Consider the following 27,396-nt stretch of genomic DNA (forward strand, 5'->3'; position numbering starts at 1 on the left):
TCTGGCTCCATCCCAGAGCCCGCACCCCCCAGCTGGACCCCTGACCCCCCCACACACTCCAACCCCCAATTTTGTGAGCATTCATGGCCCACCATACAATTTCCATACCCAGATATGGCCCTCGGGCCAAAAAGTTTGCCCACCCCAATCTAAAGTGTTGCAGGACTATGGTATAAGCATGTGTATCTACTTCCTCTCCTCCTTTACACACATATTCTTAAAGCAGAGTATAGGGTCGACAATATTAGTTAGCCAAACTTTTTCCAGCTTTTCTTTAAGAGAAAATTTTCTGGGGAAGAAGTAGATTGAAATCAACTAATGGAGAAATGTATACAGCATAGTTGCAGCCATGTTGGTCCCAGGATATTAGAGAGACAAGGTGGGTGAGGTAGTATCTTTTATTGGACCAGTTTCTGTTGGGGAGGGAGACAAGCTTTTGAGCCACACAGAGCTTTTCGTCAGGCCTGGGAAAGGTATTCCCAGTGTCACAGCTAAATGAAAGGTGGAACAGATTGTTTATCATAAGTAGCCCACATTCTAAGGAACCATTCAAGGGAGAGTGGCCTGTTAACAGCTCTGCAGTCCTAGGACAAGAAGAGGCAGTTAGTGGGTTTAAGATTGTTGTAACAAGCCATAAATCCAGTGTCTCTGTTCTGAATACCTACACAACACTTTCAAAAGATGAGCCTGGGAGCTTAAATTCATAACTCTGCTAGATGCTAAAAATCACAGACTGAACAGAGACACTAGATTTATGGCAAGATTTCTGTATCAGCTTGAATTTGTACAATTACCCATTTTGTCATGTGCATCTGAACTAGACTGTAAACTCATTAGTGATGAGACCTTGTCTTATGTTTTATATGGTGTTGAGCACGTCAGTGCTCAAACAAGGGTCCATGTATCCACACTTTTCAGATTTATGTATCCAGAATGTATGGGTGAATTCTTTGCAATGTGCTGAAAAAACATCTTATCCCCTATTATAACATTTAATATTTTCCACTCGCCATGGTTACAGACTTCAGCGTGGAACACTAAAACCTAGGAGTGAGATTACTCAATAGATATTTTATATTTACTTGTAAACCAATTGTTTTCTGTGAAGTCTGTCTCCCTGAAGGTCCATCTTCATGCAATATAACCAGCAGTTGAACATTCAAAGAAGAAAACCCCCAGTTGTCTTACAGTACAGGAGAGTCATAGTTGGAACAGCCTTACGTTCATATTATGATGTTTTTCTCAGTGGGTAAATTTGGGACAATTCAATTTTCAGAAGTGGTTACATTTATACTGGACCTTTCATCTGAAGAATCCCATCTACACCCAATATCAACACTGAAATGCAGCTACCTACGCCAGTGGTTCTCAACCAGGGGTACACATACCCTTGGGAGTGCGCAGATGTCTTCCGGGGGTACATCAACTCATATAGATATTTGCCTAGTTTTACAACAGGCTACATAAAAAGCACTAGCGAAGTCAGTAAAAACTAAAATTTCATACAGACAATGACTTGTTTATACTGCTCTATATTGTCACATTCATAGAATATCAGGGTTGGAAGGGACCTCAGGAGTCCAACCCCCTGCTCAGAGCAGGACCAATCCCCAGACAGATTTTTGCCCGAGATCCTTAAATGGCCCCCTCAAGAATTGAACTCACAAGCCTGGGTTTAGCAGGCCAATGCAAGTAAAATATTTATATTCCAATTGATTTATTTTATAATTATATGGTAAAAATAAGGAAGTAACCAATGTTTCAGTAATAGTGGCTGTGACACTTTTGTATTTTTATGTCTGATTTTGTAAGCAAGTACTTTTTAAGTGAGGTGAAACTTGCGGGTACGCAGGACAAATCAGACTCCTGAAAGGGGTACAGTAGACTAGAAAGATTGAGAGCCACTGACCTATGCTACGTGCTGAATAGTACAGGGAAGTTAAAGTTTTGAACAGAGACCCCGGGGACAAGCTTCCATTCACATGACAAGTACTATGGGATCTTTACAGTGAACTGCATGGCACTCAAGTTAGTTACTTTGGAAGATTGAAGGGCAGAGTTGACCATGGTGAGGTCTGAACCTATGGTTGAACTTGAGAATTAGCTTTTCAAATCCATCCTCTCGTTTTGGTATAGAGAATTAGTAGAAATTTCCAAGTAGTCTCCTATTTCCAATTCCAATAAGCATCAACTTTGCATTAGAACTCCACAGCTGTATCCTAGCTTCCCGCTTCCTGGATTGGCAGGAGCTGGGCTTGATGACAAGATGCTGCATTCACTCCTCCAAGGCAGAAGGGCTGGAACATTTTGCATCACTTCAGAACAACTCCTCCCAATTGCTTCAGGCAAACCCTTCAGCTGGTGGCTAAAAGTGTTTAGATGGAGGATGTTTACTTGTGATGCAGGAGATGGAAGGTGTGGTGTGTGTGGGAGAAGACAGCCAGGGGGGCCTTAGAGCTCTAGTAGTGAAACACAAACACCCCCCCTCAGGAAAGGGATGGGTGAGAGCCACCCACTAAAAGCACGTACCTCTATCCTGATTGTGTCTTGTATTCAGGTATAACAAGTTTGAACGCATGCATATAAAAAAAGTAGTTTGATCACGCAGGTACTTTAAATATAACCTGCAAAAGGCTTGTGTCCTTTTTTGTTTATGATGTAAAAAAATGCCTGAAAGGGTATGTTTCCTATAACCTTCCTACATACTACCACCTTTACCTGGAGAGGGTGTGTTGTTTTTTTTTTTACATTAGAAATACAGGGTCTTTATCTAGTTTTGAAGACTTTATGGTGACTAGAGAACTAGTGCAATGACTAAGGCTACGAGTCAGTCACGGATTCCGTGATTTTATAACACCTCCATGACTTCCTGAAAATTATAATTCAGCCCCACGCAACAGGGCTGGGGCTCTCAGGGAAGGGACTTTTAGTCAGACTGTTTAAAACACTTGCATCTACCGAAACATATTGAACTTCAATGCCTGACACACACTTGGGAGTGTTGAATCTTTAAAAAAAATATTCCTTTCTTCCATCATTTAAAAAGAGAGAGAGAGTAGCTAAAGACTTCTCCAAGATCCCCATAAATTCTCCAGCTGAATTGGGTGGGGAGGACAAGAGGGAAGGAGGTAAACCCCAATCACAATAAAACATTTTCTTCCCCAAAAAAACTTTCCGGGTCTTCTTTGTATACCACAAAACAACAACAAAAAAATGGCACAAGCCCAATTTTTAGCTATACTTAACAGGTCCCCTTTAAAAAGAAATGGTTAAAATTACAACCCCATCCCCTATAATGTGTCCTCAAAACTGACTTGTTTAAAAAAACAACAAAAAAAAACCAACAAAAAAAACCCAGTCCTCTATGGCTTCAAGAGCCAATAACTGACAAGGTAATTAGGTTGTTTCAGATAGGCTGAGTAAATGGAGAGAGGCTTACTTCCACAATGCTATTATACAAGAACAACATGTGAGAAACGTATTTGAAGCAAGTCAGAGCCCTAGTGGGAGTCTAACTCTTGCATGAGTCATGACAGGAGCAGACATGTTCCAATCTCTCTCCACATTTTACCTTCCATTATGAGATTTATTAATAGCCCACATACATCCAGCCATAACACTGCTTACAATTTCAAGGAGTTTTTGGGGTTTTTTTTTGGCGCAATCCTCTTTCGTGGTTTCCTCCACATCATTCATGGAGTCTTTAAAGTCCCATCCCTTCTCTAGATACAAGCCTCAGCCAATTTTCCAATTCAAGAAAGTTTGATGAGATTCTTTCAGAGCCATCAACACACTAGTCCCTTAGTAAAAGGAAGAGGTACTTTTGAATAATGTAAAACACTCTTCATCTCTTATTGCTGAGACAGCATTGTTATGCTATACCCTTAACCTAGGAGAAAGAAACACACTGCAGCAGGAACAGAATCCAGGGCTCATGTTGGGCAGAGTAAGCCACTACCCAGAGATGGAATCCATAATTAAGAACAATTTTTTTTTCACATCTGCCTCTTCCTGCAGCCCCAGCACACCCAAGTCTCCTATTGATCCCAATGGGAATTACATACACATAAATAACTATTGCTGAATAAGATCTAAGCTGGAATTTGTATGTAAACTTTTATAATTCCATCATCAAACACCTTGGTGTGACAAAGATAGCAGACCCAACAGATATACAAAAGCATTGTATGCACATTCTTATGAAGGAATGAATCATCCCATTAATTTGTCCTAATTGTGAACATAACATGGGAACTAACATTTTCAGTTTAATTCTCAAGTAAGGCAATTTTTTGATCACCTATTATTGTTCCATATCAACCTTAATCACTATGTGAAAAAGAAAAAGTTGGGCGCTTCTTTTAATGACTCTTTATTACTAGTTATTTTAATGTTTTGTCATACTGGGCCCTGCAATTCTTCTGTAATTATAGTTTGTATAGTATCATTCCACCCAACTTCAAAAGAATGACCTCTCATAGTATAGATCTCTTTCCAAATACTCACTTTGGTGATGGTCTTTAAAATAGCAAGTCGATCCACAGGTGGTGGCAAACCCACATAGAGTGTTTTATCCAGTCTGCCAGGGCGCAGAATAGCTGGGTCAATTATGTCTGAGGAGAGGAAGACAAAATATAATCCTGAAATTAGATGCAATACTAGAAATGTGTGTGGAATAAAAAAAAAAAAAAGTCTTTAAGATACTGTTTCAATGATACTTCATAGCAATCAGGTTAAAAAACAGAAAGAGAGATTGAATGGTTGGAGAAATTATAGTGAAAAAGATTTTATGTATATATGGTAAACATGTGCAGTCAGAGTTTTGGGATGCAATCCATAACAAAATATCACAAATTGCTGGATATGTACTACCAAATGATCCGTTGGAAATCCTCCTGGGGCTTCCTAATGAAAACGGTCACAGAAAAGGAAATGAAGAATTAATCTCTCATCTGCTAGTAGTTGCTCAGTTATTGGTAGCCTATCATTGGAAAAAGAAAAATAGCTCAACCACAGAAGAACGATTAAAAAAAAAAGGAGGCTGTGATTATGGAAAATTAACACACCAATTACATATCCAGCAAGACGGACAGAGAGATACTTAGATATTTGGTTACCTTTCAGTCAGTACTCAGATAAAGCATATTCATCTGCAAAAAGAGGCAGCACACCTGTCCAAGTTTTTTAATATTAACATTTGATAGACATGCCTGGTCTGTTAAATGTGTATATAGCCATTTAATTCAATTTAATAACATCTTTAAAAACAACACATCATAGGTGTTATAATGATGCTCCCTCTGTAATATGGTACCATCCTGTTAAACAGAAAACATCAACGACCACAGTCTCGTAAAAGGTCTCTAAACGAAAGCTAACCATTGTACTGATTGTTTTGTTTCTGATATTTACCCAGCAAGGATTTGTAAACTATGTAAAAACTTCCTAAATAAAATAAAATAAAAATAAATAAATAAAAAAAAAATAATAAAGTGTGCGTGGAAGGCACAGCAGACAACCTTTGAAGCTCTGAAGACAAAAAAACAGTTTGATAAACAACTGTTACTGCCACCAAGTGAGAACCGACATTGTCTAGTTCACAGTCCACTCAGGTGTCTGGTGTGACACAAGTGTAAGTCTACCCCTCAAGTATCAGTTGAGCCTACTGACAGATATAGGCAGCTTTTTCTTGTTCGGAAATATACTCAGAGAACATTTGTCTGTCACACCTGAGGGTGCTGACATAGCTGAACAAGGAGTTCTACATGAATTCACAAAAGGAAAAAATATTTTCAGCTTGTTCTCTTGGGGGTAAGGAAAGAATTCTTGCCAAATCAACTAGAGCCAAAAATGTTTAAAGTAATATAAAAGGTAAATTAAGAATCAATGTTCATCTTGGCAAAGTACAGCTATGCAGGTGAAAACACTTTCTTATAAACAATCCTCCTTTTTATTGTTTATCTGCATTGCTATAGGATCTTACTCTTCTGGAAGGTAACAGAGGAGATGAACACATTAAAATATTAGATGGCACTGCAAAGCACCACATGAACTTGGTCTTCCGAGAGGAAGTGCAGACCAGGGACTCCAGACTTTATTTGGTCTTGGGAGAGAAATGAACATGGAGATGAGAGAAACTGGAATCCTTCATGAAGTCAAATGTTCGCAGGAGGCCATTCACTGTTTTTAAGTACTGCTGGAATCTATAGGAGCTTTTAAGCACCACAGATATATATGTAGAGTCTTCAAACACAGCAGGAGTCCATAAATACTAAAAACCTATTGTAGTAAGAGAGAGGAAAAATGGTCCAATAGTTAGGCTGTTAGTCTCAGGTTTGGGAGAGACCCAGCTCCACTACACACTTCCTGTGTGAACCACAGCCAAGTCACTTAGCCTCTCTCTTTGCCTTCATTTCCCAGCTGTAAAATGGGGATAATAGCATTGCCATACCTAACAGAGGTGTTGTGAGGATAAATACAGTAAAGACTGTTAGGTGCTCAAATATCCAGGTAATGGGGGCAACTTTGGATACACGATTATTAAAGTCTAAAGGTATTTATTAAAGATATAAATTTCTTTGAAGACTGGTAGGAAGGTTTAGAAAGGATGCAAGAAAACACAGCTATTACAAACAACTACATACTAATGTTACAATTAAGAAAACCTAATATTAAAAAGCCTGGAAAAGATCAATTAATCCAGGCAAAGATCCTAATACCCTTATAGTTCATATATGCACTTACAAAAATTCAGAGGTGTGAAAAATTATGAGAGGTGCAAGATAGGTTCATACCAGCCTAAAGAGATGCAAAAAAGAAGGGAATCCAGCAGCACATGAGCTCTTCAGGGGGTAGACTCTCTTTTCTGTGTTTGTACAGTGCTTATCACAATGGAGCACCAAAGGAGACTGAGGCAATTGCATGCTACCATAATTTACTACTACTAATAGTAATCCTAGATTTAGAATTGTACTCTGTTTTGTGCAAAGGTTACAGTTACATTCGGTGTATTAAATATCCTTCACCTCTGAGAGAAAACTGTGATGTAAAGAGGAAATAAACAGGTCAAAGGTGTGCTGACCACCTTTTTCTTCTAGCAATACCATCAACAAACCAGTGTTTTCCCAAGATACAGCAGTCACGCATCCATTTTAATAGACAGACTGCGCATTCAGATGTCCCTAAGTAGTTAATGGCCATAATTTCACCTCTTGTGAACTGAAAGGTTGGAGAAATCTGCTGCTAGATATAGATGTTGTGGGTAAAGAAGCACAGGCAATTTATCCCTAATTGCTGAAGAATCCTGGTTTCTTTCAAATCACAGACTAAGGAAATATATTAGATGAAATCATAGTTGGGTGTCACTGTAGCTGGATATCATAGATAGTCAGGAAAAAGGAATGGAAGTACATCCATAGACATGGCACACAGACACACCTCTAGTGGCGTTAGCTACTGCAGGTATAATGGTGGAAGGTCACAGACTGAAGAGTCTAGACTCTTCATCAGGCAAGGTAAGGTTTAGCCAAGATTGGTGTCCAGGCCTGCATTTTTTCCCTTATTCTTCTAAACCAGGGGTAGGCAACCTATGGTATGCGTGCCAAAGGCGGCACGCGAGCTGATTTTCAGTGGCACTCACAGTGCCTGGGTCCTGGCCACTGGTTCGAGGGGCTCTGCATTTTATTTGCTTTTAAATGAAGCTTCTTAAACATTTTAAAAACCTTATTTACTTTACATACAACAATAATTTAGTTCTATATTGTAGACTTATAAAAAGAGACCTTCTAAGAACGTTAAAATATATGACTGGCACGCGAAACCTTAAATTAGAGTGAATGAATGAAGACTCGGCACACCGCTTCTGAAAGGTTGCCAACCCCTGTTCTAAACACAGGGCTGTCAACAACATTATCCTTTTCTGGCACAAATACATTTTCCAGGTGCTACGTATGTGTGTGTGTTATGGGGAAAGTTACGCCACATTAAGAACAGATGACAAGAAGTCATTCCAATAGCTAAGAATTGCTTTTAGTGCAATGGTATCAAACACTATGCACTTTTATTCTACTTTCCATCTGAGGATCTCAAAGTGCTTTACAAATATTAAATTAAGCCTCACAATTCCCCTATATGGTAAGTATGATTCCCATTTTACAAACAGGAGGTTAAACACAGAGAGGTTAAGTGACTTGTCAAAGGATACACAATAAAAGTTAGTGACAAAGTCTAGTAAAACACTCAGCTCTAACTCCCACTTACTTTAACTAATAATCAGGACAGGCTCCAGGGTTTTTGCCGCCCCAAGCGGTGGAAAAAGAAAAGAAAAAGAAAAAAAAGCCATGATCGCGATCAGCGGCAGCTCAGCCACACCGCTTTCTTCTTCGGCGGCAATTCGGTGGCAGGTCTTTCCCTCCGAGAGGAGAATGAGGGACCCACCGCCGAATTGCTGCCGAAGAGCCCGACGTGCCGCCCCTTCTCCTTGGCCGCCCCAAGCACCTGCTTGCTAAGCTGGTGCCTGGGAGCTGGCCCAGCTAATAATCTATACTTCCTCTTACCCCTTTTTTCAGTCACTGGCCCTTAAATGATCCTGAGAACCTGAATTATTACACTTCTGTAATGGGGAAAGAAAAATTTACTCAATGTTTACCCTAAGGTGGTGCTCAGCATTTGTTTAATCATTTTGGAGAACATCCAACCCTTTTCCATAAGTATCTCACACCACGCAAATTACAAAATGAGATTACACAACAGAGAACATAACAACATGACAGAGCTACTACCTAAAGAGCTAGGACAAGAGTCAACAAGGTTTGTGGATAAATTTAATATACTCAATAGAATGAGACAGGTTACTAATTATTGCAGACCAAAATCCACAATGGTTTCTACAGAATTTTGGAACAATTCAAACCCTACTTATAGCAATGATTCTTGATGTTCTTGTAAACTAAGGCCTGGGCTACACCACAAAGTTAAGTTGGCATCATGTGACCAAATGACAGAGGGCACAGGAGACACACAGAGTTTTACAGAGTCCCCGGATCCAGTATATGTACAATAGTTTACCAAAGGGTGGCATGTAAGGTCTCTACCAAAAGTCAGTAGCCCACTAGTAGTCAATCATTTCAAAATGTATATATGAGTAATATGTAAGGAGTTATGTATCTATTCTGGAAACTATGTTCTCAAAGCCTTGAACTTAAGGCAGGTAACCAAGAGGTGATGTATTAAGCAGGTTCCTTTCAAGCAGGAAGTTGCACACGCTTATTTCCCTGTCTGGTCCCACAACATAAGACTATCTGCATATGGAGCCAGATGCTAATTAAAAGATTGCAAGGTCAACAAGAGAGGGAGGCTGTGGAGAAGAACAAAACAAAACAAACAAGGATGTCCTGTTTATGGAAAAGAACAAAGAACTGTCCTGACGTATCTATGTAACCCAATAGATGCCCGGGATCTTTTACTGAAGAGAATCTGTCAGCATGTTTTGTCTGGAAAATGCTGCAAAGATTTTGGGTGAGCTAAACTTCAGTAGACAGGAGAGTATCTTGGTAATGGTTTAGGCTTTAGAATGAGTGTTATGATTTTATTTTACATGTTGCCATTTGTTTCCAATACTTTGACTCACTACTTCTCAAATCTTTAAGTGTCCAGTGGAAAAGGAGAAGGATACTCCAGGGCGACACTCAGAGATTGGAGGGTCCAATTGCTAACATGCAGAGGAACAGTGGAGGCTGCGGGGGGAGGGGGGGGAGAGGGGGGGGAGGAGGGAAGGAATGAGGGGGAGTGCTTGTGTTGCCTGTGGAAGGTGGAGTCAGGGAGCTGACGCATGACAAACACAAGGCTTCCTCATGGTAAGGGCAGGTGGTAGTGAAGTGCTTCACAACTGTGGGTACCTCCAAGAAGAGTAAGTTAGTAATGACTGAGAATCACAATCCTGTGTAGCCGGAGACATTTTATGGCCTTACACACTTGGGTCACAATGACCCCACTGTGGATTTTCCAACTCCAAAATAATTGCCCACTGACTGACAGCAATTTGGTGTTGCAAATTTCCAGAGCATGATTGCCACTTGCTTCTCCACTTTCAACACTGCTCATTTTGGTGTCCCTGCACCAGCCCCAGAAATGTATCCTTTTGCATCCAAAAGTTCTGCAGCCACTGCTTGCTGTTCCAAACCTGCATTATGAGATGATCCCACCAATCAGTGCTTATTTCTTGGGTCCAAAAATGGCACTTTGCCACATGGAGCTGCTTCATGAACGCCATCAGCAACCTAGCATTCTGTGTGCAGTGTCCATCAGCATCCAGTTGTGCTCAGACACCTCTGCATCACCCTCATCACAACTCCAACTGCAGCAATACACCCTCAAGCTGCAGAAATACTAGAGAATTGTGCATCCTGCATTAGCAACAGACAAGAGAATTGTGTTGAGGTTTGCAGGCTCCATGCTTCTGTCAGAGAGATGGTGGATACCAACAAGTGCTGTGTGGACTATGAGAGAGTTTTTTAAAAAATAGAGCAAAAATTAGGGAATGTGAAAAGTCTGATGGGGTGTAGAAAGTGGCATGGTGAGAACTTGACCCTATCTCCCACAAATCCCTGTGCCACAAAGCATTGCAAAAATGTCCCAAAAGGGACTGCACTGGATGGTAGTGCAGAGCACAGTGGGGAACCTAACCATGGTGTGCCACACTTTACATCAACACAAGCACTCCTGGTGAGTATGTGCCGTGCTAACACAAGCAGCCAAGTGTGCACGTGCCAGAGCAATACACAAACTTCAGTGGCTGAAACTTGTGTCAACCAAACTTTGTAGTACAGACCTGGCGAACGTCTTCGATCCCAGATACTGGGACGGTAGTGGAGTGAAAAACACAATACAATTATTTAAAGGGCTTTAAAGACCTTTACCTGAAATAGCACATCTGCCTCTTTTTCACTCTCTGAATTTCTTGAAAAACTGGGAGCTCTAAGGCTTAATTCTCTTTAGATTAACAAGACAGTTTGACTTTGGTTCCACATGCAAAGGAAAAGAGATGCAATTAAGCTTAGGGTATCGAATCTCTGCTATTATGACAGTAATCAGAAAGATTTAAAAGAGTTCATCAAGGTCATTTGGTATGCGCAACAAGAACTTCAGAAACATCTTGTGTTTTAAAGGAGAAGTTGGAAGTCCTGTTTTAGAACCCTTAGCATGTGATGCCATTATCATAACAGATTTCACAGGACTGGTGAAGAATAAATCCTTCTCTTCCATGTAAAGTAGGAATCAGATAGTTCCTAAGGGTTTTATATTTTAAAAGTTTTTACTAAAGATCAGTATATGTCTCCATTACCAACAGCTCTACAGTATTAAAGGAAGTTACAATCTTACATTTATGTTTGAGCAATACTGATGCAATTAAACTAAGGCCTGCTCTACACACAGATTTTGTACCAGTATAACTATATCAGTTAGTGGTGTCATTTTCCCCCAAACAATAGTTATAGTGATACAGTAACTCCTCACTTTAAGTCGTCCCAGTTAATGTTGTTTCGTTGCTGATCAATTAGGGAACATGCTCATTTAAAGTTGTGCAATGCTCCACTATTACGTTGTTTGGCTGCCTGCTTTCTCCACAGCTGGCAGCCTCCCTACGCCCCCGCCCCCAGCGCCTCCCGCCCACCGGCAGACCCCACGGATCAGCGTCTTCCCTCCCCCCTCCCCCACCTGCGGCAATCAGCTGGCTTGCGGCATTTTGGGGGCATGAGGGAGGGGGGAGGAGTGAGGACTCGGCACACAGGCTCCCCCCCTCCATCCCCTGCCTCCCGAATGCCACAAGCCAGCTGATTGCCTCAGGCAGGAGGCAGGGGGGAGGGAGGAGGAACCTGCGCGTGCGGGGTCCTCACTCCTCCCCCCTCCCTCCTGCCCCCTAAACACCGCAAGCCAGCTGATTGCTCCAGGCAGGAGGGGGGGAGAGGAGCGAGGACTCGGCGTGCAGGCTCCCCCTCCCTCTCCTGCCAGCGGCAAACAGCTGGCTTGCAGTGTTTAGAAGGGAGGGGAAGGAGGGGGAGGAGCGAGGACGCAGCGTGGAAAGTAAAGGGGGAGGAGGTGGGACGGGAGAAGAGGCAGGTCAAGGATGGGGGGAAAGGCGGGGAGTGGGCGGGCTGAGGGTTGAACGCCCCCCGCTCCCCTGGTGCTTGCAGAGTAGGGGAAGCTGCCGCTGCTGCGCAACGTGCTTCTCCTAGCCTACAGCACGTTCAGCCTCTTTGCCTGCCTCATCTCCAATGCCAGTGGGCTATGCCTGTGTAGGGTAAGGCAGGGGCACCTCCCAACTATAGTACTGTACTGTATGTACAGTATGTTGGTAAACACAGCACATGCACAATACTCCCCCCCAGCGTAGTATTAAATTGCTTGTTTAAAACTGTTTAAAACGTATATAATGCCTTTTGTCTGGCCAAAAAAAAAAAAAAAAATTCCCTGGACCTAACCCCCCTATTTACATTGATTCTTAAGGGGAAATTGGATTCGCTTAACATCGTTTCACTTAAAGTTGCATTTTTCAGGAACATAACTACAACGTTAAGTGAGGCGATACTGTACAATCCCTACTGTGGTTGCTGTTATAAGAGTATAAAGGTAATCTATATCTGCATAGCTTATTCACTTTTGCACATGGGAGGAGCTAGATCAAGATAAAGAACCTTTATACCAGCAAACCGCATCTACACAAGGGGAGAGGGTGTTGCACTGCTTTAACTATACCAGAATAGTTAAAGCAGAACAAACTGTATGTAAACAAGGCCTGAGTAGCAACCATTTGTCTTTTACTATACTGGAGGCGTGATAGTCTGCCATGATACATGGAATTGAAGAGACAGGAAATTTTTTTATGTGATCTTTCTACCATTAGGATAGTAAGCTAGAATTTTTGGATTCTTGAACAACTGCAAATCGTGTATTCATAGTTGTCTATTTTCTCTGAGCAATTCCAACAGAGTTTCTCTCAATTCCACAAGAGCCAGAATAATCTATGAAACATTCTGAACTGCATCAGTTTAAGGATCACATCCTAAGTAACTATGTTAGCTCATTTTCTTTGTTTGGTTCAATTCTCACATGAATTCCAGATCTTTTCACCAAATGCACTTTAAATAAATGGGTCTTATGCCACGTAATACATTCATCCATGAAGCCTGATGAGCTAGAGATCTCAATTTTCCTAAGTACTCATTATTAAATACTTGCTTTGGGCACAAACACTAATTTCAAGGTTCTGTACATATAATAATAGATTTGTGAATTCTGCCAAGATGTCTTAATCTATCAATTTTATTTTTTTTCAGCTGTAACACATCCAAGAAGTCTAATATCTTCATGTTTCTTTCTGCACCCAAAATATTAGCTGGTCATTATCTTTAAGTGATCATTTATAAACTGAGTATTTTACACTGTGCAATTATATCCTGCAGTGTTTTTTATTCAGTGTTCTATGTATGCATTGCAAGGGAATTAAAGGGCTGATCCAGTGCTCGAGGTCTCCTATTATCATCAACGGGCACAATGAGGTAACAGCCTCTATTCAATTTAAACAGTTTCCTGGAGATCTGGCGCTAGGGGAAAAAAGTTATTATGTGCCCCCAAGACATAAGTTCCCTTTTGTAACCGCAAATAATGTACCCAAGTCACAGAGTACACTTTTCTAATAGCCTTTGCTTGGAGCACATTAGGTATACTCAGGAAGTACTGCTTGTTTCCAGGAGCAATTCCAAGTACAGACCTGCCTTGGAGCCCAGTGGATGCACTGCATGCAGGTAACAGCCGATAAATCACTTCAGTTAGACAAAGGAGTAGTGAAGGCAGTCAAGCCTATGGGGAACATGAATATGACCTGGAACAAGCCATTAAAGCAGAACAGGAGAAGTATTTGTACTCTTCAGCAGGAAGAAATGCAAACCTGTGCTCTTCAGAACAGCAGCACTTACACTGCCAAAATACCTTCACCCCACAACTCACATTTGGAGGGCGACTGTTCATAGTGAGTGAGAAAACCTGTTTGGATCCAGATTGCACATTTCATTTCAAACAACAGATTTCCAATATTATTTATCTAGTGCTAAAGCTATGTGGTACTGAACTGAACCTATACCGAGTAAGAAGTTCTCTGTTTGGTGGGGTTAACATTGTAGGGGCACAGGCAGATGATATGCCTGTTCTTTAAATCTGGACATTTGACAATTTACCAAACAAAAACCGAAAATTTAAAGTGTGCTTTGACAGTTACAGGAAGTTTGTTTAATAGATATAAGGTGTGATGGTGGTGGAATGCCCCCCATTGTCTCATAAGAAGTATCAGAGGGGTAGCCGTGTTAGTCTGAATCTGTAAAAAGCAACAGAGGGTCCTGTGGCACCTTTGAGACTAACAGAAGTACTGGGAGCATAAGCTTTCGTGGGTAAGAACCTCACTTCTTCAGATGCAAGTCTTGCATCTCAAAGGTGCCACAGGACCCTCTGTTGCTTCATAAGAAGTACTTGCTCAAAAGTTTTCGACAGCATAATAAAACATAGTGCCAAGTGAGGATTACAATTGTAACTAGAGCAGAGACATGTAGTTTCAAGAGATACCTGCCCCTGCCCCTTTTGTATGGCTGTGAGACCCCTCTGTAATTACCCCTCCTTCAAGCCCCCTCAGACTCAGAATCATTCATGGAAAAGCCTCACTTGGGGACACCAGCGCCCATGCTGCTCCATCCCTCCACCCAGCCATGAGTTCAGAGAAGAGATACCAGAAACTCAGTTGGCAGGAGCAGAGACAAGCAGTTGCAGAAGGGATCCTAGGGCACTGATGAGATCAGACTGCTTTTTTCAGGTTTTATTCTGGATATTCTTTCCCCTACCTTGACTGGTTTTCACTCCATTTCCCACCCTCCCTGTCTCTTTACTTCAGCCTCTCTCATTATGCCTTGCATGGTCCCCTTCTCCCCAGCTACCTTATCCCCCTCTCTTCAATGTCCCCTCTCCCTTCCTTTGTCTCTGTTTATCTAATTCTTTCTTAACAAAACCACACCCAAATTAAAAACCACAAACACCAAAAAAACTGCAGAACTAACACAGCATTTGCAGACCTTCATATTGTTCATTCTAAGTTCTCTCTCTTTGTATCCACTCTTTGCCTTATCCATTGAGATTGAAAATTCTCCAGGACAAGGAATGCCTCTTACTTGGATTGTACAATGCATAGTAGCATGGGACCCAGGCCTCAGTTTGGTCCATAAGTGATTCTATTACACAAATAATATAATGAGTGAGTTTTAAGAAGCGTTATGTTAAACAAAAAGACAGTTGTGTGTGTATTAAGTAGAGAAGCTGTTGCTAGCATATATGAAAGTCACCCAGAGTACATCTACACAGCAAGCAGAAACCCATGGCAGCAAGTCTCAGAGCTCAGGTCTACAGACTTGAGCTTACACTGTGGCACTGAAGATAGCTGTGTCAATGTTTGGGCTTGGGCTGAGCCTAGGGCACTAGGCTTCAGAACCTGAGGCTCAGAGGTGAAAGTAAGCCGGTCCAGTCCAGTATGCCGTGACGGACTGAACCAGCTTCTCCGGCAGTGATTTAAAGGGCCCAGGGCTCCAGCCGCTGCGGGGAGCCCCGAGCCCTTTAAATCACCGCCGGAGCTCCGGCAGACGGGCTCGGGAGGGGATTTAAAAGGGCCTGGAGCTCCCCATAGTGGCCGGAGCCTCTGGCCCTTTTAATCATGAAAGGCCTCATCTCTTCTGGTTGAGGCCACGCCTCTTCCAGTTGAGGCCATGCCCCCCACTCAGGACTCCGGCGAACCGGTAAGCCCTTTGAGTTACTTTCACCCCTGCTGAGGCTTCAACCCAAATGTCTACACAGCTATTTTTAAACACTGCAGCGCCAGCCCAAGTCTGTAGACCCAAGCTCTGAGACTTGTTACCACAGGTTTCCGCTTGCTGTGTAGACATACCCCAAGATTTCAGGAGTCAAACAAACAGTGGGGACAGAGTGGCCAGAAACATGACCAGGATGAGAGGAAGGCAACTGAAAAAACAGGACGTGCTAGGGTTCTTGAGAATATGTTTTTTTCGGGAGCGGGGAGTGTGTGAAGAGGGGAGAGAAGGAAGGTTATGGAGTGGAGAGAGGAGATAGAGGAGATGGTATATGGAAAATCTGGTATAAAATATACAAAGCCATAAACTTAAACTACACAGATGAGTGGTAAACAAAGCAAGCAGAAAGGAGCATGCACTGTGTGCACTATTTCTAATCGTATTTTCTAAATTCCAAGGACCTAATTCAAAGCCCACTGAAGTTAATGGCAATTTTTCCATTGACCTCAATAAGCTCTGGATCAGGAACCAACTGAGAGAGCTTTATATCTGAACAAGTTAACTTCATTTTACATCCTGTCAGTCGTGATAACTTGGAATAGACTGATGTCTCCATGAAACTTGGTCTATGCCAGGGTCTTATTCTGAACAACCACTGTGCTTTTATGTACACAAAAAGGTTAGTTGAAAGTCACCTGACCTCATCGGAATATTAAAAAATGCAAACAAAAAATACAAGCAAGACAACATACCTGCTTTAAGTGTCACAGTCAATTAAGCCTTAAATTAGAATATATAAATTACGGTTTTAAAACAACCTTAAATGTAGAAATGTTTTCTTGTCTTCTCAATGAAACAGTGTTTGAGTTCACATCTCCTGCAGTGTTTGCAACCCATACCTTGTATCATTTTGTTAGTAAATGAGAACCAGAAAATGACTCTTCATTGTTCAAGCAGAGAGAAACATAAGTAGTAAACATAAATGGTGAAGAGTTAGATATTGAAAATTGTTTCAGGTGTAGTAAGCTAAGGTGGTGTTAGTAACACAAGTATTAGTACTTGTTTCTAAAATATATTTTTTTAAACCTGAGAGACCCTTTGTGGAAAAAATAGCAAGCTTGTTTGTTTTTTATTTCTCACCTGGCCTGTTGGTAGCCGCCATAATGAAAACCTGCTGACGATTTTCCAGACCATCCATCTCTGTTAGCAACTGGTTTACCACACGGACACTGGCACCTGCCTGAAAACAATAATGTGGTTCCAACAAAATTGAGAAAGCAAGCAAGAACGTGAATCATTTAAATACAGAAAAAAGTACTTATTAGTCTTCCAAAATACCACTCCCAAGATTATGCTTCTCTCGCAGCACTTTGATCAAGATTCATTCCTGACCACTTCCCTCATCTCCTTTGCTCACCACCAGCCCAGCGTCATGTGTCACGCCACCTTTGTACCTGGCACACATCTCATGTGTAACAGGTGACAAGCATCCTCCTTCTCATTAAATAAAAAAAATGAGGACTATGCTATCCTGTGAAGCACTCGCTACTTGAACCACCCACCATTCTGTTTGTCTTGCTTAAATATAGACAATAAAAACCACATATATACAGGCTTTGAGAGCCCTGCCCAATTAAACTTCTAAACCAAATACATTTTTGACCAGCTCAACTCAACTCATAATTAAATACAGTAGAACCTCAGAGTTAGGAACACCAGAGTTACAAACTGACCAGTCAACCACACACCTCATTTGGAATGGGAAATACACAAATACAGGCAGCAGCAGAGACACTCCCCTCCCCAAAAGGCAGCAAATACAGTACAGTGCTGTGTTAAACTACTAAAAAAATAAGAAAGCAGCATTTTTCTTCTGTATAGTAAAGTTTCAAAACTGTATTAAGTCAATGTTCAGTTGTAAACTTTTGAGAGAATCACCATAACATTCTGGTCAGAGTTACCAACAACTGCCATTCCCGAGGTGTTCATAACTCTGAGGTCCTACTGTACTAACATCCCATTATAGCTACTACTGTTCTAAACTCTATTGTATACTACTCAACACATGCTTTAAAATTACAAGATCTTGGACAGGGATTCTATTAGTGAAGTAGATTTGTAAGTCTCTCTTAAAAAAGTGGAATCCTATTGAACTTTGCTTTTCATGAAAGTTAGGCTAAGAGCAATGGCTAGAAATATGCCTCTATTAGCAGACAAATAGAACTAGACATGACAAGGAAGAATAGGTGGAGAGATATGGGAAATTCTAGGTAGGGGACAAGGACGCAATTACAAGAGGAGATTGTTTGGTGGTTCTGCAGATGTCTACTTGGTTGTTTTATGATTTATACTTTTATTCAGAAATTAAATATAAAAAAACATCAACCTGCCCAGAATTGACAGATAATCAAATCAATGGTAGAAATAACACACATTATTGTAAAAAGCAAATGGAAACACCTAAGGATGATAGGAATCCCAACTATGCACCACAAAAATTGTAGCTCTGATACTGGAGCATAGGCAAAATAGCACCAGTTTTCTTTAGCTCGATCGCTGTAGGACAGGGAGTCCTCAAAATTATGTTGAGGAACTATACAGAACTAAGATCTGACTCACTACTGCACTACTCTAGTTTTATGCTGATGTAATTTCACTGAAGCTACACCAATGTAAAAACTGGAGTAACAAAATGACTCAGGCCCATAGTGTTTATATTGACTTGGGCCCCAAATCCATGTCCTACAGAGTTCACAGCTCAGGGCCTGGCAGGGACTCGTCAGCCTGGCTGTGCTTTGCAACAATATAAATTTCTGCACTTTCTGAAAGTGGGGTAGGAACAGGGGACTTAGAGGCAAGCTGCTCAAACTCCCTCGTTCCTACCCATAGGAAGGAGTTGCACTCTACCCAACCCACCGATGACAATGCACAAACACAGTGATGCCATGACTACACAGAGGGCATGAAGGCTACAGGCAGCTGTAGAAAACTTCAAAGGGGCTACATGTTTGAACATCTATATAGCAACGTGTCTGTGCTCATCCAAACAAAGGTGTGCTCTACATTTAAAATTTCAGCCATTGGTTTAGCTGCTGTAGCCCAAATCCCTAGCATACATGAGAAAAGCTGCAATTTGCACTGGTGGAACTCACTCTGGTTTCAAGCAGAGATCAGCTCCACCAGTGCAAATTGCTGCTTTCCTTGTATGCACGGGAATTTGTGCTGGTTCAGCTACACTGAGGACTTAAATAGGAGCTAATTCCACATGTAGACAATGCTCAAGTTTCTCTTCCACAAGGCAATCAAGATAGATGGGTTCCTCTGGTGAAGTAGCTATGAAGGCCACATATACCAATCTGCTCCTGTCATAAAACATTTCCTTTATTGGTTGGGCCAGCACAGACTCAGCATACATGACATTAAGGAGCTTCTGTTCCCATTATTATTGCAAACAGTGTTCAGGATTTGGCCCGAAGTTAGTTACTACACTAAACTGCAAACAATTTTCCAATATGGCTTTCCAGTGGCAAGAGATATTGTGACTCCCAAACTAACAAATCTCAATTGGAGGCATTTTCCATAATCCATGAGCCATTTGCATATACCTATGAGTACATAGATCAGCAGGAGTAGGTATTGTACCCAATTACATATTTGGTGCTTGCATTTTTATCCTTGGCTTAAATATGTGGCAACCCCGAAATTGAATTATTGTTTCTGGGAGACAGCAGATTTACATGGCATCTCTACTGAATGGTCTCTGAGGAAGGGGCCAATGAGACAGTATTTGAAAGTTTACACAAACACACTCCCCACTTTGAAACCCACAACTGAGTGACATTAATTATGGAGATGTTTTCATACTCACCTCACGGTCTGATCTCCGAGGGCACAAAGCGTCAACTTCATCGAAGAATATAACACAAGGGGCTGAATTTCTGGCCCGCTGGAATACCTGACGTACAGCACGCTCACTTTCACCAACATACTGAAATAAGCAAGACATAAAGCTCAATGAAACTATGTGAGACATCTACATTTTGCCTGACAACCCCAATTTAACCCATAATTTGAGGGTTGCCAGTTCACTCCATTTAAGTCTGCCACATCATTTTTTTTAACTGGGGACAAATTTACATCTGAACTGGTTATCTTTGTGATGTCTCACGGTCACACATGCTCACATTTGATAAGATGTTACAGGCAAGGATTTCCCCTTTTTAAAAAATATATATATATATATATATCTGCGGTGTTTTGACTAAGAATTAATAGTTAAATTCTTCACTAGAACCTTCATGGATCTTCAGCTGGTCAGATCATTTTAGTTATCAAAGTCATCCACAGATTTGCTTCATCTGTAGTTCATATTGTAATTATATGACTACAGAAAGGAACAATTGAAATAGAAGTGAGAGGTTCACTCAAAAACAGTCATTATTTGCGCGCACACACACAAAATTGTTCAAATTCTGAATAGGAATGTTTCATTTTTCCAAACATGTTCATTTACCATTGTTACACTTTGCACTCATTTATCTTCAAAACTCTCAGAGTTCAGGAGTCAAAACAGTTTGCCTTAGCACTTAAGGAGACAGGGATCCCCACTATGGTGGATTTCTCTTTCCCAGCCAAAGGGCATCTCTTTCAGCAGACTTGAGGAAGCCTAGGACAATCAATCAAATCCACTGTTTCTAGTTCTACTTCACCCACTACCAATAAGCAGTTAAGTGCTACACTCCCAACTCTGCTTTGAAAAACTAAGACTGAACCCATTGTGCTCAACACACTTCTCACTTTTAATCAACCGTAGCACATATTAAAATTTAGTTACTGTAAGTGTTTCTAAGCCCAGTGCTCAGAAATATGAGAGACTGAAGCTTCAAACTAGTGTTAATCGTTGATCATAAAAAGCAATGACATTTAAGCAACATATCTTGAACATTAACAACTTTTCTGATGTTTAAACCTCTATTAAAAGTAGAATGGGAATGAGTTTTGATAACATTTTCAAACTTGGTTGCCTAAAGTTAGTTTAGTAGTTAGCTTGCTTAGGTAAGTGGCCTGATTTGTAGATGTGCTGAGGACCCATAGCTCTCATTAGGAAAGAAAATTTTGTCCTTAGTCCAACTTACATACTGGAAAAGATGCAAGTAACTTGCTACTTCACCAGGCCCCCCATGGCCTCATTTTCTTTACCATGAGAGGTCGTTTGAGCTGGGACAGATCTAAGCCACCCAAAATTCCTCTCTCCTCTTTCTAGAGCAGTGATAACCAGCTGGTAGATCACGATCGACTGGGTGATCCTGGAGCCTCTGACAGTCGATCGTGATCTCCGGCCGCTAAAAGTCCCGCAGCGCAGCAGGTCTAAGGCAGGCTCCTGGGGTGGGGGTGGAGGAGTAGGGATCTCCACGCGCTGCTTCTGCCTGCAAGCACTGCCCCTGCAGCTCCCATTGGCCGGGAACAGGGAACTGCAGCCAATGGGAGCTGCGAGGGCGATGTCCGCAGGGAGGGGCAGCACTTGGAGCCATGTGCCCTCCCCCCTCCTCCAGGGGCTTGCTGGCTGCTTCAAGGAGCGGTGTGGGGCCGGGGCAGGCAGGGAGCCTGCTTTAGCCTCGCTGCACCGCCAACAGGGAGCCGCCTGAAGTAAGTGCCGCCCAGCAGGAGCCTGCACCCCTCCTGCATCCCAACCCTCAGGCCTGTGCCACCACCCCAAGCCCTTGTCTCAGCCCTGAGCCCCCTCCCAAAGCCAGCACCCCATGCTGCTTCCCGCACCCCAAACTCCCTTCTGCACCCCAACTCTGTGTCCCAGCCTTGAGCTCCCTCCCGGAGCCAGCACCCCATACCTCTTCTGTACCCCAACACTCTACTCCAGCCCAGAGCCCCCTCCTGCACCCAAACTCCCCCCTGCTGCACCCCAACCACCTGCCCCAGGCTCATCCCGGAGCTCCCTCCCATACTCCAAACCCCTCCACCCCAGCCCAGAGCCCGCACCCCAACCAGGTGAAAGTGAGTGAGGGTGGGGGGGGTGACAGAGTGAGTGGGGATGGAGTGAGCGGGGCAGGGTAGATCCTGGGTTGCACTTAAATTCAAAAGTGATCTTGTGCGTAAAAAGGTTGGAGACCACTGCTCTAGAGAGCAACCTGCCTGCCATATGGGCTATAAGAATGAGGAAGAGGTTATACAATGCAATTTTTGTTGTGCCAACTATCTTCTATTTAATCATTAGGATTTTCACTTGACCCAGGCTTTAGCCAAGAATTCAGTCAAAGGCAGAGGCCAAGGTGCCACGAACAAAAAACTTACCATATTTAACAGTTCAGGACCTTTCACAGAGATGAAGTTCAGTCCAGACTCATTTGCTACAGCCTAGCAAAAAGAAAGACAGAATATATTTAGCTCCCACTCCTGATCCTCAGGAGACTTTCTGAAGTCTCTGGGGAATCATCATAGTAAAAATAGAAATGGGATTCATTTTCTCTCCTTGACTGTTTTGGCAAGATTCCAGATGCTGACACTGAGCTGGGATATTATTTTTTATCCTGTATGCTGAACTAGGAAGAACATCAAGGAAAAGGAGATCTGTCAAGCGTTTGTCAAAATATACAAAGCTCTTTAGGAGATATACGATCTCTTTACCCGCTCCCTAAAAAACAAACAATTCGTTTTGGGTTGATTGAAAACAGAAGGGTTTAAAAAAAAAAATTTGGAGAACTGAAAAAGAAAAAAAATCATTTTGGGGTCAATCAAAAGATTTTGTTTCTGAGGTTTTAAACCTTCTTTAAAAATAAAATTGAAGTAAAATTCAAAAAGAAAAGTTATTTCAGTCTTTTCAGATCTTTTGGGGGGGCTGAAACACTTTAGGAAATTCAATACAAATTCACAAAATGTTTCAGTCAACTCCAATTTAAATTTTTTGGCAAAAAACCTTTGTCAGAAAAATTGTGCCCCGCTCTATTTTAAGGCATTGGCTGCACAATTCTCATTGACTGATGAGAGCTACACAGAAATTTCACCCCATAAACAGCGCTCGATGTTCAAAGACAATAACTGGTCTGAAAACTTTGGGTGTTGAAAAGGGAGAAAGGCCATAAGAAATATAATGCTCCAGCAGGAACGCAAAAGCATTTGCAAGAGAAGGTATATGGTAAAGAAAGAAGAGAGCACAGGCCACCAGGTCTGATCACACCCTCCACAGTGAAAAATTCCAGTGATGGGCGTCTCATAAATGAACCATTTTCTTTCCGCTCTTTACTATTTTAGTTTTATAATTTAATTCTTTGTCTTGTTTTTTTTCCCATTCAAGTTAAATTTTACTTATTTTACTAAGAAACTGAATAACTTCCAAAGAAATCTTGTACTCCAACTCCTGACGAGGTAAGTGCAAGAGCTCAACTCCTATTATATGGCCTGGACCCAGTTATTTTCCGTTAGAAGCCAACTGGTCATTCTTACAAAAACTTCTTAAGTAATAGACTTTTCCTACTTCCTTTCTAGGACTCGCTAGTCTAATTTTGGTGCTCTCCCACCTCCCAGTAGGCATATGCAGGTTGTGAATGACCAAACTCCTACCTTTGCCAGTAGTGTTTTGCCACACCCAGGAGGCCCTGCAAGTAGAACACCAGCAGGAGCTGTCAGGCCAAGAGCTTTGAATTGCTCTGGATTCCGCACAGGTGCCTATAAAAAACCCAAACAGTTCTCAGTGACAGATATAGCTGGTCTGAATTTTCATCTAACTACAAACTAGAGCTAAAGCAAAAGGTGCATGACTCTGCACCAAAACTGAACAAGCAAAAATATGGGCATATTTGGAGCTGAAAAATAGGTGAGTAGGTACTGGCTTGTGGAAGCAAATGACTATTTCGTGCATAATTTAGACATTGACTCAAACAGTTTTAATAAAAGCCTATTACTTAAGCCATACCCAGTTTATGTAAAGGCCTGTTGAGGAAGAGGAAATTGCAGTGAGAAATGCACGCACAATTATTTTACAAGTTATAAAATAAAGTTTAGCAAATTGTCAGAAAGAGTGAATGTGGGTCTAAGATTTAACAGTTCAAAACCATAAAATAAATTTCCTCATAAATGTTTCATCACTAACAAAGATCAATTAGATCAAACAGAGAAAGTTAGCTGTATATGTTCATTCATAAAATTGTGAATATTTTACCAGCAGTAAACATCAGATACGACAAAGCAGAGTTTTCAGAACACTAGAAACAAGGCCTCACAGAATTGGGTATCAGGATCTTAATAAAGACATACAGAACCATGGACAATATTATGCACTAATATATTCTAGATACATGTAGAGGGCCTCATGAACCGTGGCTATGGAACTGGCAGTAGAATCTATCCCTTGCAACAGAACTATGCTCTAGAACAGGGATCAACAACCTTTGGCACGCGGCCCGCCAGGGTAAGCACCCTGGCGGGCTGGGCCGGTTTGTTTACCTGCCGCATCCGCAGGTTCGGCCGATCGTGGCTCCCACTGGCCGCAGTTCGCCACTCCAGGCCAATGGGGGGCGGCGGGAAGCAACGGCCAGCACATCCCTTGGCCCACGCCGCTTCACGCAGCCCAAGTGGCCTGGAGCGACGAACCGCGGCCAGTGAGAGCCACAATTGGCCAAACCTGCAGACGTGGCAGGTAAACAAACCGGCCCGGTCCGCCAGGGTGCTTACCCTGGCGGGCCTCATGCCAAAGGTTGCCGATCCCTGTTCTAGAATGTAGGCTTTCCTTTAAAAAAGTAAAATATTTTCCTAGCCCATATCATGAAGATAAAATTTGAAAATGTTAAGAGAGTGTGTAAATCAACACAATTATCCTCTTGAGTTTACAGATATTTTAAAATGATAGCTTAGAGAGGTGCAATCTCCTTTATTCACCTCAATCAGGTGTTGTCACCTTTTTGTTTCACAGTTAAATGGCAACATCATTAACTATTTCACTGGGGGGCATGGATCAGCGTTCATGTCACACTCCCTGTCAGTATCCAGCCCAAGCCAGGGAAGCTAATGATCCAACCAGCAGACCAAATTCGGTCATGAATCCTGGTCACATGCCATGCCACATGAGGCAAGTTGCACATATTCATAGCAGAAGTATCCAGCTGATGTGCTTATCCCACAACACCAAACTGCCTCCCATTTCTCCTAGGTACCAAATCCCCAGTTACTCCAACACAGCTGCCAAAACTTCCATGACACTTCAGATGCAGTTATTCATCACTTCAAAAATTCACAACACACCGAAAACTCAAAGCATGGGGACAGTGTAAAATAAGTTAAATCTCAGAAAAAAACAGACCGTTTGACTGTATTATGATTCATTTTCATATTAGTTAGACATCTGAATGCTGTAATCTTAAATGAAAGTGCAGCAGTATTTACAGTTTGCTGCATTAGCGTGCTGCAGAATCCTGGGACCTTGCCATAGAATTTAGGACCAGTTTGCTGTGGTACACCTAAGACCTTGTGTATATGCCCAAAGAAAACATCATGTAAATTTGACTCTGGCTAGATATCTTAGCCTGGCATTGCCTAACAGGACTTTAAACAGCATTCATGCCTACCAGTATTGCCATAGTGAGCTCCTCCCGAATGTCCTCCAGGGCTCCAACATCCGCCCACGTCACATCAGGGACAGTGACAAAGCCTTCTCTCTTGGCGGAGGGCTGCACCGAAGACAGTGCAACAATGAAATCATTCATTTCGATGCAGAGCTTCTGCAGCTGCTCCTCCAGCAGGGGATCTTGTTCCTTTAGCAACTCTAGCAGCCTCTGCAATTCATCCTGAGGGAGAAGGCAGTGGGAAGAAGAGACAATGGACAAGATTTTAAGAACAAATACCATTTTTCTCAGAGTTTCCTCTACAGCCAAAGCCTGTCAGAGTCCAATTTGGTAACATTCACGACACAGTGTGTGTGAATTTAACAGTGGAGAAAGATAACAGACTGACTACCCTGGAGTCTTAGTTTAAATCTTATTTCAGGGGTAGGCAACCTATTGCATGCGTGCCAAAGGCAGCACGCGGGCTGTTTTTCAGTGGCACTCACTCTGCCCGGGTCCTGGCCACCGGTCCAGGGGTCTCTGCATTTTAATTTAATTTTAAATGAAGCTTCTTAAACATTTTAAAAACCTTATTTACTTGACATACAACAATAGTTTAGTTATATATTATAGACTTATAGAAAGAGACCTTCTAAAAACGTTAAAATATATTACTGGCACACGAAACCTTAAATTAGAGTGAATAAATGAAGACTCGGCACACCACTTATGAAAGATTGCCAACCCCTGTCCTATATACACACACACACACACACAAAACAAGGCCAACATGGGCAGTGGTAATGCAAACTTCCTCCCACACTGCTCCGGAGAGTTCTCTCCATGCTGCACATGCAGTTCGTGATCTCTTCTGTTGGGACTGCCAACCAATCTGACTAAATTAACTAATTCTGTTTATTTAAAAAGGTCATTGCTCATAACAGAGAACAAATCATTGGTTCTGCGTAGCAGCACTGGGAATTTCAGCCATGCATTTACATTCAGTTGTATCAGAGTAAAAAGAAGAACAGGAGTACTTGTGGCACCTTAGAGACTAACAAATTTATTAGAGCATAAGCTTTCGTGGACTACAGCCCACTTCTTCGGATGCACATTCAGTTGTATGTAGCCCTTAAATGTCAGTGCTCATTTGTAACAAGCTTTCAGTACATTACTATGCATCACTGCATGTATTTTTAGGTTCTGTGGTTTAGTGGTTAATGCTGTGCAATTGCTATATGCAGTTTTCAGTCACCCTCTCGTTCTCCCAAGCTGACCAGATCTGTGTTTGATCTTCAGGCTCTGGGTACAATGGTGGTAAATGACAGAGAGCATCTTGCATTGTTTAACACTGCCCCATCTGGCAAACTGCGATCCAGACAGACTCTGAAGGGACAGGATGAATACTATGCAGGTCTTCAGCTGGAAGACATTTGGAGTTTAAAGCACTGATTATTAAAGTCGGCTCCTTACTGAGAGGCTTGTATCAGAGAATTCCTTGACCAAATAACTCCACCTTCCACCATTAACTCTACTTCTGGTCCTAATATGGCATGGTAATATTAAGGTGGGATGGTAGCTCCAGGATTTCCATTTGAATAGAGGTACAAAAGGTCTACAAAATTCTGTCTTTTGCTTGCTTGATTTTCCCATAGCAGTTCGTGGAGGGGAAATGTCGGGTGAGGTTTACTTGACTGTTCCAAAAATGGCCATGTGATTAAAATTTTTCTAGCGTCCAACATTTCCTTCGGAACGTTTCCCGCCCCTCCCATAAAACAACATCACTTTGAGGGGTGAAACTCAACAGGTGTGAATGCTTAGTTTTTGTAGATTGGATGAATTGCTGTAGAAAGGTTTTTTTGTGTTTATTTTTATAATAAACATATGTTATTGTTGACTGTCTGTGGTCCTAGGATACTGTCATTAATATCGATCTTACACCAGTCCTCAACATATGGACCTCTTATGTGTGTTTCCCAATAATCAGGAACCTCTTTGATCGTGCTGAC

General features: G+C 41.9%; 1 protein-coding gene across 2 annotated transcripts in view; it reads right to left on the reverse strand.

The window, feature by feature from the left end:
• The window catches only part of NVL (nuclear VCP like), a 64,604-nt gene that overhangs the window by 18,020 nt on the left and 19,188 nt on the right, over window positions 1-27,396 (reverse strand). For both annotated transcript variants that reach the window (XM_054023529.1, XM_054023528.1), the window contains exons 14-19: window positions 25,412-25,630; window positions 23,412-23,516; window positions 22,146-22,208; window positions 19,708-19,827; window positions 16,980-17,079; window positions 4,507-4,613 (exon numbers count right to left, since the gene is read on the reverse strand). In XM_054023529.1, the coding sequence (XP_053879504.1) occupies window positions 4,507-4,613; window positions 16,980-17,079; window positions 19,708-19,827; window positions 22,146-22,208; window positions 23,412-23,516; window positions 25,412-25,630 (714 nt within the window). The remainder of the gene's footprint in view (window positions 1-4,506; window positions 4,614-16,979; window positions 17,080-19,707; window positions 19,828-22,145; window positions 22,209-23,411; window positions 23,517-25,411; window positions 25,631-27,396) is intronic.

This window comes from Malaclemys terrapin, chromosome 3 (genome assembly GCF_027887155.1).
Source record: "Malaclemys terrapin pileata isolate rMalTer1 chromosome 3, rMalTer1.hap1, whole genome shotgun sequence".
Lineage (NCBI taxonomy): Eukaryota > Metazoa > Chordata > Testudines > Emydidae > Malaclemys > Malaclemys terrapin.